General features: G+C 39.3%; 1 protein-coding gene across 1 annotated transcript; it reads right to left on the bottom strand.

Annotated features, from left to right (window-relative positions):
• Window positions 1-620: 620 nt before the first annotated feature.
• GHITM (growth hormone inducible transmembrane protein) lies at window positions 621-17,804 on the bottom strand. Its single transcript, XM_042458319.1, has 9 exons — window positions 17,692-17,804; window positions 13,279-13,444; window positions 11,126-11,225; window positions 9,971-10,082; window positions 7,439-7,580; window positions 5,683-5,791; window positions 2,698-2,886; window positions 2,075-2,246; window positions 621-1,147 (listed from the first exon to the last, which is right to left on the bottom strand). Exons 2-9 carry the CDS (start codon window positions 13,408-13,410, stop codon window positions 1,060-1,062), a joined length of 1,044 nt encoding a protein of 347 aa, XP_042314253.1. The 5' UTR covers window positions 13,411-13,444; window positions 17,692-17,804; the 3' UTR covers window positions 621-1,059.
• Between the last annotated feature and the right edge of the window lie 7,185 nt (window positions 17,805-24,989).

Below are 24,989 nucleotides of genomic sequence, written 5' to 3'. Positions count from 1 at the left end.
GAAAAGGGGAAACATGTTTCAAAGACAAGACTGTGCCCCAGTGTAACATTGAAAGGAAAATAGGAGTTCAGAAGTTGCCAAAAGGATTATTTTCTATTTGCCTTGCCATTCGAGATACTCACTTCACCATTTGTAATTTACCTGCGCTTAAATACTGTTACTGCAATCTTTTTGAAGACAAGCTGCACTGTTCTGATTGTAGTTAACACTACAGTGGTACCTCGGGATACGAAATACCCAGGTTATGAAATTTCCGGGATACGAAAAAATCCCATAGGAAATAATTGTTCCGGGTTACGAATGTTTTTCGGGTTACGAAAAAATTTTTGGTGCTTTTTTCGGCTTTTTCGCACGGAATCGCGGCTTTTCCCCATTAGCGCCTATGGCATTTCGGCTTACGAAGGCTTTTCGGGTTACGAAAGCAGCCGCGGAACGAATTAATTTCGTAACCCGAGGGAGCAGTGTACCTGGAAAAACCCCTATCTAGCTAATTTGCTCCCTAATGTTCTGCCTAAATGCAAGGAAAGTCCTTCACAATTATCCCCACAGAGCACTATCAGAGCCATTAACTCTCACGAGTCATGGAAGTGCTACGTCCAGTTGCTATCAAACATTTGGTGCAATTAGTTACATACTGCTTGTCTATTCAAGTCCTTCTAAAACTCTTATTGGTTTAGACACTTTACACTATTTAGCTGGTCCTTTATGTGACGCTAGACTGTAGCACTGCTTAGGCCTTCATCTTTTTGGAAGATGGAACAAAACCTACACTTGTTATGAACACAAGTACATGAAATGAACTTCTTTCCCATTGAAAAATAAAGTGCGAATAGGTGAAAAGTCTCCAGTCAGTTGTTGTAAAAATTAAATAGGAAACTAACATTCAAATCACATTACACTGAAAACACCTTAAAGCTCATGTTGAAGTGTTTAAAACATTTGACGTCTACATGAAAGCTGCTTGTACACAACCACAGTTTTATTCAATATTATGCACTAAGCAGATAAGCCAAAGTGTTCGATGAGCTGTCATTACAACGTGCCAAAGGTTGCAGCATTCTACTTCTTCCTGACACCACCACCACCACCAAGTATGGTGGCCACTCTGATAAAGATGTTGAGTGTATCCACATAAATACCCATACACCTAAAACACAAGAGAAGTAGTCATTAGTTCAACAGAATGTAGCAAAAGATAGACTAAGGCCTGTTACAGACAGCCAAAATAAAGCTGCTTCGAGTCACAGTAGAGGTATGATGTTTCAATGATGCATGCATCCTAAGAGTCCAGAAGCCACACCAAAACCACGTTCCAGTCCTTAGGGCTGGAGCATGGCTTTGGTGCGACTTCTGGACTCTTAGGACGCATGTATCATTGAAACACCATATCTCTACTGTGACTCGAAGCAGCTTTATTTTGGCTGTCTGTAACAGGCCTATGATTCTATGCATAGTTAGCCTGACCAATACAAAAAAGGATAATGTTATTGTCAACAAATCCTAAAGTTTTAACTCAAGTCCAGTTACTGTTCTGTTAAAAACAGACTTGAAAAAAAGTCCACGAACAATATTAATTTAGGTTAATTATTTACAATCAGCATGTCCAGATATGTCCCCTTTTGGTCACTAACTTCTATAAAATCTATTCAACCTGGTCCCATTCAATCTATTCCTATTCAATCTAATCACCTAAGTGAATGATTCTAACTAAGCATGTCACCGCATGTGTGCACACACACACAGACAGTTGTTTTACTGGTGTTAACTGAAAAGGTTAGGATTTAGAACCTAACAGTCTATATATTCTCATTCTCCTCTCAACTTTACAAGCAGCAAACAAAAGAAACAATGACAAGAAATGCTTTAGTAAAGATTATTTAACTGAAGTTATAGAAATGTAAACAGATCTATTGCTATTCATCTGATATTTCATTCCTTGCCAACTTGGAGGCAAATGTCAATCAGTTTAAAATGGGCTTGGAAAACTGCATGAGGCCCATGGGCTGCATTTTCTCCACTCTGGCTGTAAACAGCCTATCAATTTGTGTTAAGCTTAATAACAGAAAACACTTACGAGTTGATTGGATCATACTTTTGTACACCATACAGCGGTTGAGTCTCTGCACGTTTTACAACTTTCTGAGTATCATAGAGCAGGAACATACTAAAAAGAACCAATCCACCATAAACAGCAACAGAATAAAGTCCAGCACCAAGTGCAGATGTAGGAGGAAAGAACATTGATCCTGGAAAACACAAACACAGGCCATCAAGAACTAAACATGCAACTCGAACGCACACTTATACTACACTTTCACTATGTTTTCAAATGCCATATGTACATCATTATGGATAACACTGTGTCTAAACAAAGTCTCCCTATCAGCTATAGGCTAACAGTATGATGTCCAACTACTTAGCTGAACCTCTCTTTTGTCTTGGATATCTGCTCTTTATAAAATCTATGCAAGGGAAGAAGGAAAAGAGAAGGGCTACATACAAACCCAGAGAGCTTCAGTTTCAAATTAAAGATTTCTAATACACTGTAAAATGTGCTCAACTAACTGGGTGGGCTACTCAGCTCTAGTGGACCTGCCATAGTGTCTGTAAACATCAAATCATAATAGAGTATGAATGCATAAAACTTATATACATTCAAGCATACTTGATTCTGTACACGGAGTATTATCCATTTACCAAGAGAAGATGCAAGCACGAAGCCAAAGCCAACTCCCAGAGGTGCTCCCATGTTCAGAAACTTCTCACTTGGTGCACACATGGCCACAGTAGACAGGCCACCTACGATTCCTGCTGTATACCATGCAGCTCGAATAAGTAAGGGACCACCCAGAAGAGTCAGAGGAGCTACTACAGCACCCATAACACCTAAGTGAAGAAAGAGATACTGTTATTGATTCTAAGAATATAAAAGGCTCTTTCACATTCTTTTTGCTTTTCTCCATTCAATGGAGTAAGGCCAGATCATACAGAACACTCTGAATATTATGTCTGGTGAAATGTTTGCCTCTAAAACAGATGCTCTGTTTAGGGGTGGAGAAGTGTAGTGTCAAAATCTTAAGGGGCTGGTGTCAGAAAACACTGCTAAATGCTCCTCATAGAACAACCCCACCCCAGGCTCCCATCCCTGGAAGTTAAGCAAGTGGGGAAAACACATTTCATACAGTTATGTTCCCAGATATTCAAACCACCATCAAGATATCCCAGATTACTTTTAACTCTGCCCTATGGTCCAGCTACACGTTAAATGATATGAAACTAGGAAGAACCAACAGAGTACTGGGAAACTGAATTTGCAAGTTGTGTAACAATGTTCTCCAAAGAGACATAAAAATAAAATTCGGAACATTGTTAAGTAAGATTGTTGTTTTCCTTAAGAATTCAAAGGCCTTTATGTGTACTATTTCAATTATCCCCAAAGACCAGTACTATCCTTGAAAGTATAGAAGGAGGAAGAAAAAATTGGCTTCTCTAACATCCCATAGCAAGATTATGCCTGAAGTGATACTGGAATGAGGACTAAACAAAGGAATTTCCAGTTTATAGCTCACACAATTATTCATTATGCTACACCAGTTCTCTGATTACATTCCAGTTATAATGTGATGAATACCTTTGAAACAGATAATGTATCAACTGAAAATCACAGTAGCCTGCATGCTAAACACAACCATGCATGGAGAGGTATAGCATCTAATAATAATCCCCTGTTTATCTCTTGGGATACTATTCTCAAGTGAAGGCTTTATTTGCAAAGGATTTATTTCAAAATACAGAAATACCACCAGAAAGGGTAAGAGCGAGCAGAGTCCTTCATGTGTATGTTTTGGATGCTGGCCATTGCATATTTAAGTATTACAACATCTGAAGGTACATGCCTCCAGGTCAGTCTTTTACCACACATTTTCCAATAGTGCTACATCACACATTCCACTGTAGAGCAGGCAGAAAGCCAGTTTCATGTCCAGATAGCCTTTTGCTGTAAAAGCAGTTTGATGGAACAGAATAAGATCTCTTTGACCCCACTCAGAAATATAAACAGCCTACTATAATGGAACAGCAGTTCTACCCAAAACCAAGCCAAAGGAGTGAACCAATGCAGTTACTGCTAGCTCCTTAAATCTGATGGAGTTTCACTTTTACAGATCATTCAAACCACTCTTATCTTGGCTGGTTGGGAAGAAAGGTGCCACTTTTCTTAGGATCATCATTCTTAAGAACTCTGCAACCCATTTCAAAATGTTCTGTATCTTTCAAAATGGGAGGGGAAGGGGTGCAGGCAAATTTTTGGAAACTCTCCTATGAGATATTTACGATAATTCAATTAACTAACTGTAACTTTCAGTCCAATTTTCATGACAGTTGACTGTCAAGTGCATTTTTTAAAACTTTTGTTTAAAAAATATACATAAATTAAGATTAAAACCAAACAACAAGATCAACCCAAGAACAGTCTGTAAGCAGATCACAAGGTTTAAACAAACTTTTCTTCTAACACATTCCTCTGAGGTGTACATGGTTTCCTGGTAAAGGATTTAAATATGAAGTGGAGTTTACAAAATTATAAAAGGGAAAGCATGGAGTTTATCGCACAGGCCCTGGCATGTTACAAAAAGGGGCGTGATGGGAACGGGAGGTAGCATAGAATGCATCTTACCTCACAAGAGAACACTGCCACCGCCAGAATTTCCCATCGCATTCTGATGCGTCCCAGAGGGGACGATTTTCAGGAATGCTTTTAAACAGTTCCTGAAAACTGCCTCCTGGGGAATGCATCCGGAACGCAATGAGAACTTCTGGCGGTGGCAGTGGCCGTCTCCTGTGTGGTAAACTGTGTTCTATGCCGCCTTCCGTTCCCATCACGCCCCCTTTTGAAACGCAACAGGCCCATTCCATTTTGTCAGAAAGTGTTTCCATTAACAAGGAGTCCCATATTCTTTGCCACCAACCATCCAGATTTAATTGGTCGGTGTCCCACTTCTGAGCAATCTCTACTCTTGTAAATATGTTGCCATGCAGAATCTGATATTGAGATGTTAATTTCTAATTCCTAGTTCTGTTTAACTGCTAACTCATTTCCGTATGATTCTTCCACGAGTCCTTTATAAATTAACCCAATAATCCCCCTGGGGAGGGCTTATTTGAAGATACACAAAGATGTTCAAAGGGGATTAGAGTTTTCATAGGATCCTGTATTCTAGATATCTTATTTAACAGAGTAGAAAGTTGTACTAAATGTGAACCAAGCTGATTCATAGACTTCATAGATTTTGGTATGGGTCTATCAAAAAAAATCTCTAACAGTATATAGTCCCTTCCCATGTTTCAAAATAAGATTTCTCTTCACACTGGAATAACAGGTCCAAGAGGGGCTAGGAGCTAGCATATATTTCTATTTGCTCCAAATTTTAAGTGAACTGTATATACAGGGGTTAATAAGGGAGGGAATTATTGGGTTTTCAGGATCAAATATAAAGGTTCTTACAGGAAAAGAGATATTATCAGTTTGCCAAGGCACCTAAGATGAAGAATCATCCCCACAAATAATTTGTGCACTTTTAACAAGTAAGAATTCAATGCTTGACTAAATAGCAATGCATTTAGGTAATGTTGTTTACAAATAATATTATTTTCAAAATATCATGACAGTTACAAGCCACATACCTGCATGCAGCATCCAAGCCAGATGTTTAGGGACAGGGCTCTGCTCATAATCTATTGATCTAACCAACATCCCAGCTCCAATCATTGCTGCAAAAGTTGCACCTATTGCCTGTAAAAGATAATTATTATTAGTACATCCTAAGTATTCTAAATATTTGGTGAGAGCCAGAGTGGTGTAATGGTCTGAGCATTGGTTTATGACTCTGGAGATCAGTGTCTGAATCCATGGAAACCCACTAGATGTTGAGCAAGTCACACTTAGCCTCAGAGGAAGGCAAAGGCAAACCCTCTTTGAACAATCTTGCCAAAAAGCTCCATTATAGGGACTCTATGAGCCAGAAATGACTTGAAACCACAAAACAATAATTCTAAAGTTCACCTGTGTTCAATAATATCCAGTCAGGGTTTTGCAATAGATGAGAGGCCAATAAATTAGTTTTGGGTTGGTCTAAATCCAACTGCTAGTCCCAACTAGACCAAATCACTAAATTAATGAAAATATCAAGTAATACTTACATACGTTGCAATATTTACATATAATTCAACATATCTACTCTAATTGGAGCCAGCAATTATACGTAAGCTCAAGTGTTTGCACATCAGAGATATATCCCATTCATTTCATTTCTAAGCCAGTATGCCTTAATCACACATTATATGATTTTAAGTGAATGCCTAAAAATGTAACCTAGAACAAGCTGTAACTTTACTGTATTTATCAGAAGAGACAGGCACAGCTCCACCCTGCCTAGACCCAGAGGCAGATGAAGGGTCCTTTCTCCATCCCAACTGCCATTGCCCTGGCCTTGGAGGGAAAGAAGAAGTGGCAGTATTGGTTTGATTTAATGCTCTCCCCTATTGCCATCCCTTTTTCTTGCATGTTATGTCTTTATATTGTAAGTCTGAGAGCAGGGAACTGTTTTTTTCCTGTAAAACATTATCTAATGTGATGGCATTGTATAAAATAAATAAATAAATGATGACGACAACAAAGAAAATGCCAGTTTAATGCTGGGAAGATCCCATAGATTTGTTTTGGTCAAAGACCATAAATAAACATATACACATACATTCCAGAGATCTATCTGTTCTGGAATTGATAAACATAATTTATCAATCACTGTGTAGCAGAACATTTATTCATTTATATCCCCCTTTTTCCTCAATAGTGGGACTTAAAGCATTTTACAAAACAAAAACACATGGCTTCAAGACTCTGACAGAAATTTTACATGATGACAAAATCATTATTTCGCAAGTAAAGGGAAACTGCTGCACATACAGCATGGCCACTATTAGAATTTTCCATGGATTCTGTTTGCAATTAAGTACATTACATTCCTATCACGTACATATTAAAGACAACACACTACAAGTACTAAATTAGCAATACTACCCCCCAGTGGACACAAGGGATCTTCAATTATTTCTGTGTCATAATGGCAGACAATGGGTGTTTTTCAAAAAAAGATTTGGAAAACAATTTCTGACCATTCTCTTTTCTAGGAAGTATTCTGTACTGTTGTGTAAGGTACTTCATGAATGGTTTGTTTATAATATTGGATTTTTCACTAAAGATAAACCATGCTTATGTTCCCTGGGTTCCAAGTCAAAGCCACAGTATACACTGTCTCTATACCTGCCTATCCATCACTGGCCATTTAAGGAGAAAATTCGTGAAAGGCTGACGAGTAATCTTGAAAGGTGTGGTCTGCTAGATTTTGGACAGGTAACACTGAAAAAGAAAGGATCTTACCAGCCAGGAACCCCTCATCATTAAACCCATGAGGGCAGGAGATCTACTGACAAGTACAGCAGACAAGGCTGTCACACCAATGCTTCCTGCAAAATACATATAGGTGGAACGGATTCTGTCTTTCACATACTGCGGCCAAATACTGGAAACAAAGGAAATACGTACGTTATAAACATTTTCTTTTAACACTGTACACACAACAAAACATAAAACCAAGTACAAACCATCACACTTATTTTCCCATTTACATTTTTGTAATTAACTATGATACACATTTTTTTATTATCAACTTTATCCACTTAAATAAACACACGCTTTCTTAATCTTTTGCTTTGCTTAGTATCTTTTCTAGCTATCTCTACCTTGTCTAGTTTCTTTGCTTAAATTTCCTTTTTACTTCTAAAATATTTTCCCCAATTTTTCTTCTAAGAAATGTGAGATGATAAATTCTTCATTATCTCTAAGTATTAGGTTTATTTTAGAGTTAAAATAAATTATAAACATTTTCTGGAATAAATATGGAAAGCAACCAATTCAGTTCTCAATACTAAAAAACAGGCTTTTAATACAGAAGGTTCAGGATACTAATTTTGCTGGGAGATCACCCACTCTCCTGACATGACATTTAGTATTCAGGAAATTTACACAAACAATAGATTACTATTTGCAACAGCAGACTGGATCCAGACTCAGGCTGGATCCCAGGGAACAGAGCCACTGAAGTCCAGAGGGTAAATCAATTACTGTATGAGGAACTCAATTCCCATTGGTTTCAAAATAATGCATGACAAAGCGCTAAAGCCATCATTAATCCTATTTAGAGTAGACCTATTGAAATGAACAGGTCTTGTTAATCCCAAGTAGTGCTCCACTAATTTCAATAGATCATAAATTAAAGTAATGTTGGATTTGGCTTTCAATTCCTGTAGCAATACTTCATCTCCTTATAAACAAATCTCTTACTAGTCACTGCAATACATACCTTTTAAGAACAGTTTTTGATGTTTAAACTATATTTTTGAAAATAACTTGTTCTTAAAGCAATTAAATTTAAGTATGTATGCATATTACACCTCATTATTACTACCTTTTGAGCTAATTTGCACTTTAATAAACAAAAACTATGTCATTGTTAGAAAGAAATATCCTCCAGCATCTTTTTTTCTCATTATATCGACACACCAAAACAGCCTGGTAGAAAGAGTAGTGCGTTCATAGCTTGCAGCCCACCAATTTAAAGTTTCATCTCACTGGCAAATAAATTTTAATTGCTCTACCTAATAATAAATCTTATACCTCGAGTTATGCTATTCGAAATGTTTTTACTACTACAATAGTAGCAATAGTAATACACAGCAAAAGAAATTGCAACACCTACTCTATGTATTTTTGTAGTAACAGAACTTTCTCATATGGCTATTAAGCCTCGAATTCCCTACTCCAATTTCCAGTTTCAACAACTGGTTTTTGAGATATACAGTCCACCCTCCCAAATGTGGGGGAACTGTTCTGGATCCCCCCCCACCTTATGGGGAAATCCACCTATGCTCAAGTCCCATTAATTGTTATGGTGGTGCACTTCTGCACACCATGCGCGGAGGTTTGTGCCATATCCTCTCTTGCCACCCACAGACCTTGAACACTCAAAGCAGAGTATGCAGAGTCTACGTAAGGCAAGGGTGGACTCTGTGCGCACGCGCGCACACACGCTGATACTACAACACTATTTTGGTTTGTTTCATTCCTCCTGAAAGTGATCCCAGCTCTCTAAGGATCCTATACTGGGACGGTTGGAAATCAGGTAATCTTCCGGATGTTGTTTGATTGCAACTCCCAGAAGCCTTAACCAACACAGTTAATTGAGAAGGAATTCTTGATGTCATAGTCTAATGGAAAGGATGATGCCGCAAAGATTATTAGACTGTAAGCTTGAAGGCAGGGAACTGTCTTATTAAAAATAGTAATAATTGTAATCCACTCTGAGAGCCTTTAGGGCTGAAGGGTGGGGTATAAATACTGTAAATAAATAAATAAAATAAAGACTGATAAGAAATTTGAATGGGGCAATGGTTTCTATATTGGTCACACTGATGATTCCAATCTGTTGGGGATCCCACTTGAATTAAATTCTTTCACTACAATCCCTGAAAAAATTCTGAAAAGGGCTTCCATTAGACATCAAAATTTATCAACTGGCTTCTAGCTCAGCTTGTCTGACTGAATACTTTCTATTACAATTGAACCAATAAAAAGCACTGTGTGTCTTTTCGGTAGCAGTTTGACTGAATCTTTGTTTTAAAAAGAAATCTTATCAGAGGAATTCCATCAGGTTCCAACTTCCCTGCAGGAGACTCCTTCCCAGAACATTAACCCCTATCTCTGAAGCATGTTTCAAAGAGAGACAAAAAAAGAAGAAGCAGCAAGGTAAAGGAGAACATTTCTAAAACAGCAGTGTCTCTAAACTGATTTTCATTTAAACAGTTACCTTGTCTTGATTTACAAAACTTAAATTTTTTAAAGATATTTTCTTACATGGCTTTTTCAATGGCCCCAATCTCATTGGACATCCCTAATCCATAGTAACAGAGGGCTCCAAGACCAACAGCGGCACCTCCAGCAACAATCATTCTTCCCATCCGATCAACTGGTAAAGAGAAAACAGCAGTCAGACATCTTTAACTGTGCTTGCCTCACAGTAAGGGAGCATACCAATGAAATATCTTAAATACATGTGAGCCTGGTTGAATTTGTGTTCATAATGCACACGGTGACAAAACACAACTAAAGTTCAGGTACAGAGATGATCTTCAGCAGCAGCAAGGTGGAAAAAGCTCAGAAAGGACATGTATCTGAACAACCTTTTGCTAGCTTGCTATGCTAGTCTTCTCCCATTCAGCACTTTTCAGAAGTGATGGATCTTGACTTTCATCACCTTCAGTCTACTTAGCATACTTGCTTGGTATGATGGGAACTGCAGTCCAGCATATCTGAAGGATGCTGGTAGGTGGCAGCTATACTATACTATTCATAACCCTTCAGGCATGTATTGGCCACTATAAGCTACTAGATTCCCCTTATCTTCTATTATCCATTTTGAGACAGTCCCCTTCCATCTGACCTGTGTCTACAAGATTTGTGTGCCCTCAAGGAAAGAAATGGGAAGAGAAATGAAGGAGATCAAACTGTCAGATCCCGAAGAAGCTACCGACAGCTTGAGAGAAATCTGCTATTTCACTTTTTATCATTTGTTATTCTGTATGTGAAGAAACAAACAAACAAAAAAATTGATCCAGTATCATTAATTAAATTTATGATGGGTGGAAATAGTGCAGTCCTCCAGCTGTTGTTGGACTGCAACTCCCAGCATCTCTCACCATTGATCTTTGCTGGCTAGTATTGATGGGAGTTGCAGTTCAGTATCTGAAGCACTGAACAATTGCCATTTCTGGTTTAACATACATTTTATTTTATTTTTTTGCATTAGGGTTGGACAGCATTAAAAGCAGTTTGGAAATACAGTAATTTAAAAATTGCTTTATTTTAGCATTTCAACTACCTGCCCATTAAAGTCGACATTGCAGTTCAAATATAATAATAAGATGAACTGATTTCTGTTCATTCTGATTTTGATTTTTTTTCTTGCCTCTTTTTTGACAGTTGCTTCATTTCGAGAAGACACACATATACCTTTAAATGCTGTTTCCATTGCTGGCTCAAAAGCAGCTTCTTTAATTTCTTGACCAGTTTTTCCTTGGCGTATCCCCATCCTAGCTCTGGAGGCATATCCCTGTTGCAACAAAAAGTAGAGACCGCTAATTCAATAAATATACAGGTTGGGAAAAAATGATATATGCAAATGGAAAATTAGACTTTGAAAATCAGGAGACTTTCCAACCTTAAGGGGCATGCAATTCACCCTACCAAGGAAGTAGTAAGTAAGAACATCAAGTATGTGAGTACACAGAGATTATGAAAAGACCCCTTAAAATGAATTCACAATGGCATATACACCATCTTCCTCTCACACTATCCCCCAAGGATACAAAGCAATGATGTAGCCACACACAGGCCTCTTGGATATCTTTCCAGCTAACCATATCTTGGCTAGGGGTAAAGGTAGACAAAACTGCACCCATTTACATGGCTGCATTGTTCACACACATGCAGTGTATGATGCATGTTTAGGAGGCCTAGGCTTGTGTTTAGGCTACACCATCCAGGACTTGAGCCATTAAACATAGTAACTTAGATCAGACAGTATACAAAGTCACCAACTGCTGAGCAGGAGGTTGCTGTTGCACTCATGGCCTTCTTGTGGGATTCCCTAAAAAAATCCTCTTGAAAGAGGATGGTGTGCTACATAAGGGAAGCAGGAAATGTTCTAGTATGTGAACAAGCTAGCATCAGCCTTGCTCTTTTGCCCACCAGAAGAGATCAGTGTTGTTATTTGTACTGTAGGTATTTTACAAATAAAGGATTAAAGAGAAAAAAAGAAAAAAGGTAATGAAAGCCGCTGCAAGATTGGTGATTCAAATTAGGCCACAAGAAATGCTGAATCATTCTATCTCAGCTTTTAAACTGCTATGAATAATGTGTATCTCAAACTAGGCATGAAAGGGAGGAATGAAGAGATGCAAAGGTATGCAAGAGTTTGTTATTATGTTGTTGTGAGAGTGAAGACTTTGAGGAAGTTCTGCATGGAGGAATGCTAAATGATAGACAACTCAAGGACTATGATTTTTGCGATGCAACTGAAGAGTCTCTGGAGCTAAAGGACTAAATTTAAAGGACTAAACTAAATTTCTCTTGGATACACAGACTACCGTATATCAGCATTTATGTACTGAACACATGCTGTTCTGCTATTGTTACATGTGAACTAAAGATACTCATGTTCAAATCTGGTGTAAGAAGTCTACTTCAGCACATGGACTTGAGAGTGAATCTGATGTGTAACTCAAAACAACCTTAAGAATCAAAAGCAGCCATTTGTAAACTAATGCAACTGCAGTTCCTCATACTATCTGAACTTGGACAGCTGTGTTCTGTTTAAATTATAGTTAGTAAGGAGAAATGAGAAGAGGAGGGATCATGCAAGCCTGAGAGCTGGGCGAGTTAGTTCAAAAAGCAGGAAATATTTTGATATTACAACCAGGTACGATCAATATATCACCAATATATTAACAACAGCATTTTCACTACATCTCACCTAACTGACCTCACTGAAAGATGCTCATGTTGCACTTCACACTGAGGATCTGATGGTTACATGCCAGATGGTTAGATGTCAATTTATTTTTTTAAGAAACAAAACCTATATCACACACTGATCCATATAGTGAATGAAGAACTTGCACACTAAAGGCTTAAAAAACAACAACAACCCAAACATGAAAAAAAATCTCAAAACAAGGATTACCATATATACTTGACTATAATTCGACCTCATGTATAAGTCAAGGGCAGGTTTTGGTAGCAAAATTGTGGATTTTGATCTGACCCGTGGATAAGTTGAGGCACTTAACAAAGGATGAAGCTAAGGAAAATAATGCCAACAAACTTACAAAGTTATGGCAGGCATAACTGTTTGTGCTTTTCCAACCCAGGCATTCAAAAAGGTCAGAAGTGGAGCAATGGTGAACAGAGCACAAAGGGTTGGTGCTTCATTTAGGTGCTCCTGGGATGGACTAAGCTCTCTCCTTTTGCCACTCTACTTGGAGAAAGAGAATAGTTCCTTTTTTGTTCTGTGGAGAAGTCAACCCAGCTTTTTGGGATCAATTTTTTGACTATAATTTCTAGACATGCATGAGTATATACAGTAAATTCCCAAAGACACCCACCTGATATGGCTGCAAAAGCCACTGCTTTGTCTTGAGAGTGGAATTCCTTAAAGCCGGAGGGGCCTGAGTGAGTGCAGGGCCTAGCCCCCTGCTTGGGAGGGCCCGAAGGCACACGAACCTTGCTGCCAGCATCTCTGCGGCAGTCAGGCCAATAGCGAATTCTCACCTGTAACAACATGAAAGGCTATTAATCCCCAGCAAATGTGCTATAGAGGTAGGAGAAAGTGTGGCATGGAGAAGCAGGCTACTCCTATAATATTGTTGTGTAAGAGCAGCTAGGTACAATACTTTCAACATGGAATACAGTGGATCCTTGTTATAGGCTGAGGTTTGGTTCCAAGATCCCCCGTGTATAACAAAATCCGTGTATGCGCAAGTCCCATTAAGTATAATGACATAGCAAAATGGTGTCCCTAATAAAAAATAGATCAAGGTAAATTTATACTTTTTTGGAACATTTTCAAACCGTGTATGCTTGAATCCGTGTATAAAAAAATCCATGTATAAGAAGGGCTGACTGTACTAATACAGTGAGCCCACGCCATACGCAGGCTAGTTTTAGGCGGCTTCCAGCTTATGCGGACGCCGCTGGAAGAATGGCGCGTGCACCCATAGTATGCACACATGGCCGTGTGACGTGCACAATTCCCATTATATCTAATGGGGCTCGAGCATATGCGCCTTTTGCCTTATGCGGGGGGGGGGGTCCCAGAACAGATCCCCTGCATAAGGCAAGGGCAGACTGTATACAGAGAAGCAGGGGATCAAAATCAAATAAAGACATTACTGAAAGCTGGGTTAGATAGCAGACTGCCTTCCATGCCAGCAGATGATTTAAAAAGTCCCTACCACCTGTGAATAGGTACAAACCAGTTCCTAAAAAATGGAGCAGGAAGACTTCTCTAGAAAAAGGATAGCTCCCTCTTCTTCACAACACTGAAACAATGCAGACATTAAAAGATGTACTACATACATACTCTACAAGATGGAGTTGACAGATGGCAACTTCAGGGATAAGGGTTGTTTGGAGAACTTGGAAGTTATCTTTTTGGACTACAGTTTCCCTTGCCAGTGCAGCCACTAGTCATAAAACCCGTTCACTTATGCCTTACAGTAAAGATACTACTAGAAATTACTGCATCCTAAACACATGGATTCTAGACTTTTCCTCCACATTTCTAGTTTTTTTCACTTGAAAAATGGAGGACGAGTCTTTGAAGAAAAAGGAAACATAGGCCTGTTACAGACTGCCAAAATAAAGCTGCTTCGGGTCTCTTTGGAGATATACTGTTTAAATGATGCATGCATCGTAAGAATCTGGAAGCTGTGCCAAAGCTGCACTCCAGTGCTTAGGAATGGAGTGTGGCTTTGGCGCGACCTCCGGACTCTTAGGACTCATTCATCATTTAAATAGCATACCTCCAAAGAGACCTGAAGCAGCTTTATTTTGGCAGTCTGTAACAGGCCATAGGTATGTTTGATGGTACATCTCAACAACTCTTCAAAAGCTCCACTCAGATTTCTGGTGTCCTTGATGAAAAAAGCAACAGTCAGTAGTTGCCTGCAACTTAATTACTGCAAAGTGGCCAGGACTCAAGAAACACGTCAGTTTTCAATCTATTAAAAACTCTAAATGACTATTTGACATTAAGTACACAAAATTGCTTGGAGATACTATTAAGCATAGGAAATTGCCTACCCCACTCCATTTTCAGCTTATTTTATAATAAGGCCTTACAGAGAAAAGAAATTGAAAAACTATGTTGAGCCAAATATTACATAGGACTTTTAAATAAACAGATCCATTAAAAAAACACCACTATGTGATGGAGATCTATGAAATGTTTCAAGGGAAGTTTGGAAAGAAAACATTAAGAATTATTGTATTTTAACATTGCTCTGGTTACATGGCACAAAGTTTTATAATATATTAACTATAAAGGAAAACATTCAATTAACTATGACTCTAGTTATACCTTACAGTGGTTGAATGAATACCTTACACTGGGTGACTGATAACGTTGGGATGAAAATTCTTACTTGAATTGAATTCCTCTTCACACCTATTAGTAAATCACACCTGACCATAAAAAAGTGAAACTTACTTCTGAGCAGGCATGTCTAAGACCTGGATATCTGACTTAAACATGAAGATAACCATCACATATTCTTTTAAAAAGAAAAGAAAAAGAAAAAAACAACTTTACTTTCAGCTTTTCCAAAGTCTTAAAAATAAAAGGGAGGAGTAATAAAGGAGATGATGCAAGAGACAGTAACGTTTCACAGCACAGGACGACTCTACAATGAGTTGACATTTTGTGGCAAACAACTAAACACTGAGTCACAACCATGTGATGCCACAATGAGTTTTAAAAAGCCATGAGGAGTACATTAGTCTAGTGAATGTTTTCCTTCCTCTGAAATACAGCCTGCAGTACACAGTATTGGTTGGTTGTCTCCCATCCAAGTACTAACCTGGGCTTATCCTGCTTACCTTCCAAGATCAGAGGAGATCTGGGGACTTACGGGTATTTAGGGCTTTGACCCTGTAAATGCTAGGAGCCAGTTCATGAGAGGCAGCCTGTGTGTCTGTGTGTTTGAGATCACACACACACAGCCTTTGCACAGTGGGCAACATGGGCTTGGCATGCAGCAGACCCAAATACAGAACAAATGGCCCTTGATTCTGTCCAGCCTTGTTTGTTGCTGCTGCTGTTAAAAAAGCACCATCTGTATCCAATATGCAGATCAGAAAGACCTGGCAATCTCTTTGCACCATTAAAATATACAGTCTGCCTTTCATCTCAAAGGATTTAACCATCAACAGCTTGGAAAAAAAAAGACATAAATTCTTCAAAGCAAACCTTGATCTTGCCATTTTATAAGGGATACCATTTCACTATGCCATTGAGCGTTGGACTGTGACTCTGGGGACCAGGGTTCGAATCCCAGCTTGGCCATGAAACCCACTGGGTGATCTTGGGCAAGCCACACACTCTCAGCCTCAGGGAAAGGCAATGGCGAACCTCCTCTGAACAAATCTTGCCAAGGAAACCCCACAATAGGTTCACCTTGCTGTTTTGTGCCTTCAAGTTGTTTCTGACGTAAGGAGACCCTACGACTCTCTATCATGGGGATTTCTTGGCAAGTTTCTTCAGAGGCGGTCTTCCATTGCCATCCTCTGAGGCCGAGAGAGTGTGACTCACATAAGGTTACCCAGAGGAATCTAATGGCAGAACTGGGATTTAAATCATAATAAATATTATTATTATTATTGTGTTTCACAAATTAAAGTGCTGTTAGCTTTTAAAAACATCTATTAGAAGGCTACTGTTATTATTTGTTGATCTGTTGTTATTATTATTGTTGTTGTTTCAAAGCAGCAAATTAAGATGTTGTTGGCTTCTATGAATGTCTATTAGAAGGCTATTATTGTTGTTCTTGCTATTGATGTTGTTATTATTGTTGTGTTCCTGGTGGAGCAAATCTGGAGGTCGATTTTGGATTCAGGAAGCCAAATTCCTATAAAACCAATGTACATTAAAAAAAGGTTTTATAACCCTCAATTGTTGTTGTTATCGTTGTGTTTCAAAGCAACGAATTAAAATGTGTTTTACTACCTTCACCAATATATTACATTAAAAAAGTGAAAACAAGTTTATTTATTTATGTATTATAAATAATAATAATTTATTATTGTCATAAATTTTAATGGGGTTTTTATTTTATTTTTACATGTTATGAAGTCAAAGGTTTTCAAGGCAGGCATCCACAATTTTTGTGGGGGGGTTTTGGGCCATGTGGCTGTTCTGGAAGAGTTTATTATTTTTATTTTTATACTTATATTTATTCTATTATATATTTTATACTATATTATATATGTTTTATATTTGTATCTTTATATTTATTTATATCTGTATTCATTATATTATATATATTATATTATACTATATTTTTACATTTTTATTTTATATTTATTATATTATATATTTTATACTATATTATGTTTTTATATTTGTATTTTTATATTTATTTACATTTATTATATTATATATTTTATACTATATATATTTTTATATTTTATTTATTTATATGTATATTTTTCCATTATGTTTTATACTATATTATATATTTTTATTTCTATATTTATTTATACTTATATTTATTATATTATATATTTTATATTTTATATATATATATATATATATATATATATATATATATATTAATTTTTAATTAATTAATTAATCATACACAAGGCTATGTTTCTGTTACAGTACAAGACAGTGAGGCCTTCCTCCCTGGTCTCCCCCACAAAAGCTGCTCCTCTTCCACCAGAGCCTCAGCATCCTCCAGAGAGGGACACTAAGCTAGGCTGCCCCTCACTCCCTCCATGACGACCCTCAACCTCACCTCTCAACGCCTCCCGCTCTGCGTCGCCTGCGTACTGCGTAGTACCCTATCACCAGCAGCCGCAAAGCTCAGTGGGAAGAAGGGAAGGGAGGGTAGCATTTCCCCGCCCTCCCATTGGGTCAGTGTTGTTCACGTGGTATCGGTGACTCCTGCCCCTAAGGGCAATGGGCAAGCCGACTTTCCCTCCGCCATCTTAATTGAGGGCATAGTTCATTTCCTGCTCTGGCGCCTTCGTAAAATGGCCGCCGCCCCTTGCCAGAACGCTGCGGAATTTTCCAGAGGGCGGGGCGGGGAGCATCCGTTTTGATTTCTGGCTCCAGAAGCTGCAAAGTGCCATCTTTGATAAGGGCAAGGGGGGCGTCGTTTGCAAACTGGAAGCTGATTGGAATTAGAGCTTCTCTAAGACTTACTGGGAAATAGAGCTAGCGTAGGTTTCTTGTTGTGTGATGTCACTACTCTTTATAGTGCTGCTATTCCACTTTTACTTGCTCTTGCTGCCTCCTCCTGTTGCATTCTGGGATTTGTAGTTTAAGGAGGGGGCATTTAGAATTCTCAGCCAGAGAGATCTTAGGCCTCACTGAACTACAAATCCCAAAATGCAATAGGAGGAAGCACCCAGAGCAGTAATAGTGGAACAGCAGCACTATTAGAGTATAATGTGGCAATGTGTACATATAGTCTGAGGCTCAAGAACCCAGTGAGTTTCCATGGCTGTGGCAGGATTTGAACCCTGAACTGCAGTGTCACATAGTCTTCTTCAGGCTCAAACCACTTCAACCACATTGCCTCGTCCAGGACAGGAGCCCCAAATAGAGCCTCTCTGTGGCAAAAAATGAGCCTCATTCTGGTGACTGGACATAAGTGGATGGCCTTATAAGTGGACAAATGGTTTTCCTCTCCCTCAAGAAAAGTACTTGAATCAAAGTTCCTCTGGTCATGTGCAGAGTTATACCATCTTTTTTTAATAGCCTAGAAAATGTCAGGTTGCCTCTGGATAGTGGCAGAAATAATGCAATTCCACTCTACTGTAACTACAGAAAACTCCAAATCCCAGAATTCCATAGCACAAGCATGGTTCAGTGCTATGGAATTCAGGGATTTGTAGTTTTCTGTGGTATTTCACCTCTGTAAGCTCTGGTGCCACAACAAACTGTAAACCCCAGCATTCAGTGGTGTCAAACTGTGTTATCTCCATAGTATAGATGCACTTGATCTGATCAATGCTGCAGAAATAATGCAGTTTGGCATTGCTTTAACTGCCAAGGCTCCATGCTAGGGATTGTTTAGTTGGATTTCTAGTGGTAAGAGGATTTCCCCCTTTTTTGTTACCTTCTTGTCTCATTACTGTCAGGATTGTATATGTGTAAACACACACAAGCTAACACAACATTAGTGAAATTAGGTTGGTGGACATAAGTAACAGGGCATTCCCCTACCCAAAGAAGTTAGTCTGGTTCCATCTCTTTTAAGCTTTCAGGGAGCAGCCAAAACAGAGCTGTTCAGATGGTCTTTAATGTCTGAAATAGTTCTATTTTAACTGTTTTAAAACTGTGTTTTAGGATTATTTTTAGCTTGTTTTTAAAGAGTATTCCAATGTGCTTTAAAAATATTTTTTTTATCTTGGAATTGTTTTAATTGCTTTTATTTGTTCATTGCCTTCAGAGCCGTCATAGGCTGAGAAATTATACAAAAATATACCTTAAATTAATAAAATAAATAGCACACAATGTTACCCCTTCTCTGTCCTGTTGAAAGAAATGCACTCTGTAAAATATGCTGTGGGCATTAATTTCATACATGAGTCATCATCATGACCCATGTATGATCCTAGGCTCCCATCAACAGGACAGGAGTGTAGTATTTAGGTCAAGGGAAGTAATAGTACCAATGTATTCTGCTTTGGCGAGGGCTCACCTGGAATACTGTGTCCACTTCTGGGCACCACAATTCAGAAAGGCTTTGTTTTAGAGGCTTGGTGCCGGAAAGATATCAACATTGGTGCCAGTTGGGAATTCAAGGAGAGGGAGAAATTGGAGTATGTTCAGAGGAGGGCAACCAAAATGGTGAAGGGTCTGGAAACCATGCCCTATGAGGAACAACTTAGGGAGCTGGGGATGTTTAGCCTGGAGAAGAGACAGTTAAGAGGTGATTATGATAGCCCTGTTTAAGTATTTGAAAGCATGTGATACTGAGGATGGAGCAAGCTTGTTTTCTGCTGCTCCAGAGGCTAGGTCAAGGAACAATGGATGGAAGCTACAGGAAAAGCGATTCCACCTCAACATTAGGAGGAACTTCCTGACAGTAAAGGCTGTTTGACAGTGGAACAAACTCCCTCGGAGTGTGGGAGTCTCCTTCCTTGGAGGACTTTAAACAGAGGCTGGATGGCCATCTGTTGGGGATGCTTTGATTGAGAGTTCCTGCATGGCAGGGGGTTGGATTGGATGGCCCTTGTGGTCTCTTCCAACTGATTCTATGTGATCCAGCCATATAATTAAGTCTAATACAAAGTCTTGATACAATAAAGGTGGGATACAGACCGCCCCCAAAGGGCGGTCTGCCGCTGCCTCCATTTCCGCTGGCGGGAAGCCTCAGCTGCCAAACGGCAAGGCTTCCTGGTGGCAGAAAAAGAACCCGCAAAAAGCGGGTTCTTTTTGCATCATACTTGCGACGCCTGAGTGCACAAATGGCGCACTTGTGACATTGCAAGTGTGACGGGATGTGCGGACTCTATGCGTCCATCGCGTCAAAATGGCAGCACCCGTGTGTACATGCTAGGGGTGAGACCGGTATGGATGGTGCATCCTCGACCAACACCTAGCACATGACCAGGGCGGCGCAAAAGCCCATCTAAATCAGGCCAAAGTAAGTTTTAAAGTTTCCCACACCTCTCTTGCTGTAGCAGTGATTGTCCAATGGTTACTAAGCTGAGATAGCTGAAAAATTCACAGCTCCCCCAGTGTGTTTAAGAATTGTGTTCATGAATTATAAGTGAAGGGTAACATGAAATAAGACGCTTATTTATTTGGCACTCATTTCATTGAGATTTCATGATTAGCATGTCAAAACTGAATGTACTGAATAACCTTGACTTAATTTGCACAAACTGTTGCTGGCTTTAGGAATACTATACTCTCTGCCACAAAAGTTTCACACTCAAATTTGAAAAATTTCAAGACACTCCATATTTACTTGGTAGGCCAGGGAACAAATGCATTTTACACATGCACATATGTTTTTCTTCTTATTCCCAAAGACTTAATCCCAGCTAACTATGTTAGTTACGGAGCCCAGCCATCTAGAAAGCAAAATCAAAGCACATCCTGGTCTCTGTTTAGGGCCCCGGTAGATTGCACCCCATGCCTCCCAGGAAGAACATCCTGGCAAATGGGGAGACCATCCCTTACCAAGAGAAGGGGAATCTTTCAGGAGCTTACTTTTCACTGCCAGCCAGAAAGGAGAGCCGGGTCCTGTTTGGTCTAGAATTACAGAACCAGCAGTGCACCCCTCTTTCCCTGAAGTTACAAGTCTAAAACTACACAAAGGATCTTGCACCACGTTTGAGACCAACTGTAAGATTGAAATTGGTAGCATGAGCATTTGTAGACTTTAACTTACTTCCTCAGATGCATTGCAGCAAGGTTTTATGATGTCAAGAGATACGCTCTTGTGATGTCACAGGGACAGAGGAGGTAAAGTAGGGAGCAGGGGCAGCATTGTTGGCTCACTTGATTGTGGTTGTTTTCCAAAGTCCATCCCCAAGGATCATGGCACTTTTGTGCCAATTCTGAAATAAACATTTGAAATGGAGCCTCCAAGAAGAAAGGTTGGGGGGCTGCCATAACTTATTGGTATTTTTTAAAAATGGCTAGGAAACATGTGTCGGCTCTCCAAGACATTGCAATCTGGGAAAATGCTTGTAGATTTTGGATAAAAACAGGCAATATGGCAACCCAGAACCAGATATTATTTTCAGTAGTAGTACCTGGCATTTGGAATGCCCTCTCCTTGAATTCTCAACTGGCACCAATGTTGATATCTTTCTGGCATCAAGCCCCTAAAACAAGGCTTTTTATTAAAGCCTTTGGGGACAAATTTACTTTGAAAAGTACAAGACGGTAAAGTGTTGCAGCTTTTAAAGTTGTTTTAAGTATTGTCTTTTAAAATATGCTTTTATCGTGTTTAAATTATTTATGGCTTGAGTCTGGAAGCATTTCCACTTGTTTATATTGCACACCACCTTGAGGTCCTGCAACAAAAAGATGAGATATAAATATTTTAACAAATAAATAAATAAAAATCAAAGCATTTGGGTGGCTGAGTCAGGAAGAAATTGTGCCCAAGTAGCAGCAGCAATTGTTGACAGTCCCACTCAGACTTGCATGCTGCATGTATTATTATAGCGCTTGTGACAGATGGGGAATTTTTCTAGGCCCTATATTGCTGCTGGGGAATGCTCACCACTAGCCCTTGGGAATTTCCCCCCTGGACATGTCAGAGTTTATAAGGCAAGAAGCCTCCTAACACTCCTCACCTAGTTTTTCTCCAAATGCCACAATGAAACTAAGGGTATACACTTTCATTTCCCCCATTTCCTGTCTTTTGGGTTCACCATTACTGAGCAAGAACAACACGCATACAAACACTTTTACGTGGAGCCAGAGAGCTCTAGTGCTAGCTTGGCGATGGCTGCCCATTAATGCCATTTTACATACAACAATGAAAGTTTGTTCTTTTCTAGTGCTGCTTTTCCTGGGATCTCTTTTTCTGTAGAAGCAAAGCAGTCCCTAAGTTCGTTCCCTGAGATTCAGTAAGCCTGCCTTTCTTTCTTATACACATCTACAAATAGTAACATAGAATGTCTGCATGTTTGTCTGTAGCAGTCATTATACATCAGAATATCATGCTAAACATCTTAAAATTTTCAAGCTTCATCAAAAACTTACAGCAGTGGCACATGCTCAAGATCTTCATTTAATCGTTTTGGTTTCAAAATCTTGATCATCTCCCTTCTGAGTATAAATTTTGTTTGTCTTTCACATTTTTCCCATTCCCCCACCACCCACCCCAAGAAGGGAAGTTCATTTGCACAATGTTATGGCTGCAAACTATTAGTTATTAGAGGAGAACCTCTGAATAAATTTTATTTAGGTCCAAAACACAGCAGAAATAATCCAGTTTGAGACCGCTTTAACTGCTTTGGTTCGGTGTTAGGGAATCCTGGGAATTGTAATTTGTTGTGGCACAAGAGCCCTCTAACAGAGAAGGCTATTAGTCAAACTGGAGCACTCTATGCAGTTATTCCCAATATATAGGGAATATACTGGGAATATTCTTGATATTCCCACAGTTATCCTCCTGTCACAGGCCTCTTTTTGAACTATAATTTCCCCACATTTCAAGGAGATGCTGGCATCGCAGGTGGGAATCCTCAATATCCTCCGCCTTTTAGGGTAATAACAGCCCTCTCCCATAGGATAGAGTCACCATTAATCAGAGTCAGCTTGAAATTGTATAACAGCAACAAAAATATTAATTTACAGAAGCTAGAATGTTAATGAACAAAATGGTGCAGTACTTTTCTTACAAGAAAAGTTGGGGGGGGGGAGATAAAAACCAGGCTTAGAGATGCAGCAAAACAGGGAAGAGAATGAAAATCTCTGGTGTCCATATGTTCCTATTTGGTCTAGTATTAAACCAAGAGAGAAACACATCTACGATATGCTTGAGAAATTTCCAAGCTGCACCCTCTTGACACTCTCTGTTTTATTGGCGGTTGGTCCTGGGCCAGAAAATTACATCTTTTCTCTCCCTTCCTGCTGTGCTCTCTCAGCCTTGTCCATCATCCTAAACAAGACAATAAAATATCTTTAAACGTAGCTGAATGCTGCAGCCGACTGGCAGCTGCAGGAGCTGCAAACAATTCCGTAATTGCATTAACAAACAGGGTGATTATGAAGTTTGAAGTTTAAGCTCATAACTCTGCTGTGCCAGTTGGTTCCCTCTGTAGGAAAAAAAAACGGGGGGAGGGGGACAACATTATCAATTGTTCGCATGGCTCGTGTTCATCAGCAGAAAATAAATGAGTCTGTACTTAGTGCAATTTCTCTTCAGAGCAAGCTGGCTTGCTGAAGTTTTTCAAATGAGATCTGAAGCATGTAGGGGGGCGAGAGCGGGGAGATAGCCATGGAAAAAAAGGGAGCATTCTGTAGTTCTGCTGACTCTTTAGCATTCCAGACACCTCCACTGGCATATTGCAAAAGATGTGGAGGATTTATCTCTTGCTGCTATGTATATTATCAGAGCCCATTTAATAAGAAATTCTGTTCCTATTTTAGACTAGATAATAAATAATGCGGTGTGGGGATTTGAGGAGACAATAGCAGTATCTGTTGCCATCACTATATCTCACAAATGGGATGGGAAAGTGTTTTCTGTTAAAAAGACAGGACCTTTCAAGATTGCTCCTTTTCCATGACTCTCATGGCAGGACTACAATTAAAAGCACAGCCACTCAGTCAGCCTGAAGATGTGGAAAAGGCACTTCTGGCAAGGTGGCCAGCTGTATTCCCTCTTGATCTTTGCCCATCTTGATTTATTAAACCCAACCATGGAGAGTTGCTTGGGTAGGTTCAAGGGGTGGTTGACATTTCCCTATATGAGGGTGTTATGCCAGCTTTCTTTCAAGAGAAAATCAGGATGACTGCTCCTGAAAAAAATCCTCCCTGGATCCAGGTGTTTTATAGCAACCACTGCCCAGTTACAAATAACCCCTTACTTGAGAGGCAGTAGTTGCAACACAATTGTAGATACATACAGTACGTTGGGGGCTTCAGTCTAGGTTTGTGCTTGGCCATTACCTTCATTAGGCAATATAATGCCTAAGAAGTTCGAGAAGTCAAGCTCTGTTGCTTTTATTTGACCTCCCAGTCCCTTTCCATACAATTGACCAGTGGTTTTGCTCCAATGTGCAGAGTCATGTCTAGAGTGTGTCACTGGGGAATGCCCCTTAGCAAATGCTTTGTGTTTTATTATAACTATATGAAGCTGATAGAGGTGTTGATCAGTGACTTTGGGGACAGGTGTCATATAGATAACACAGTGCTCTGATGCAGGTGCAGCTATGCATGATAGGACCATTGACTGAAAACAGTCAAACAGTCAACAAAATTGACTGAGGGCTAATAAACTGATATTGTATCATGGAGAGACAGAAATGCTATGGGTATATATGTTTGGAAATTGGATAATTTACCTGTCCTTGATGGAGTTACAGTCCCCTTACAGTAGGAGTAGACAAC

This window comes from Sceloporus undulatus, chromosome 3 (assembly GCF_019175285.1).
Source record: "Sceloporus undulatus isolate JIND9_A2432 ecotype Alabama chromosome 3, SceUnd_v1.1, whole genome shotgun sequence".
Taxonomy (NCBI): domain Eukaryota; kingdom Metazoa; phylum Chordata; class Lepidosauria; order Squamata; family Phrynosomatidae; genus Sceloporus; species Sceloporus undulatus.
Note: the sequence above shows the minus strand (reverse complement) of the source record. Positions and strands in the feature narration are given on the sequence as shown.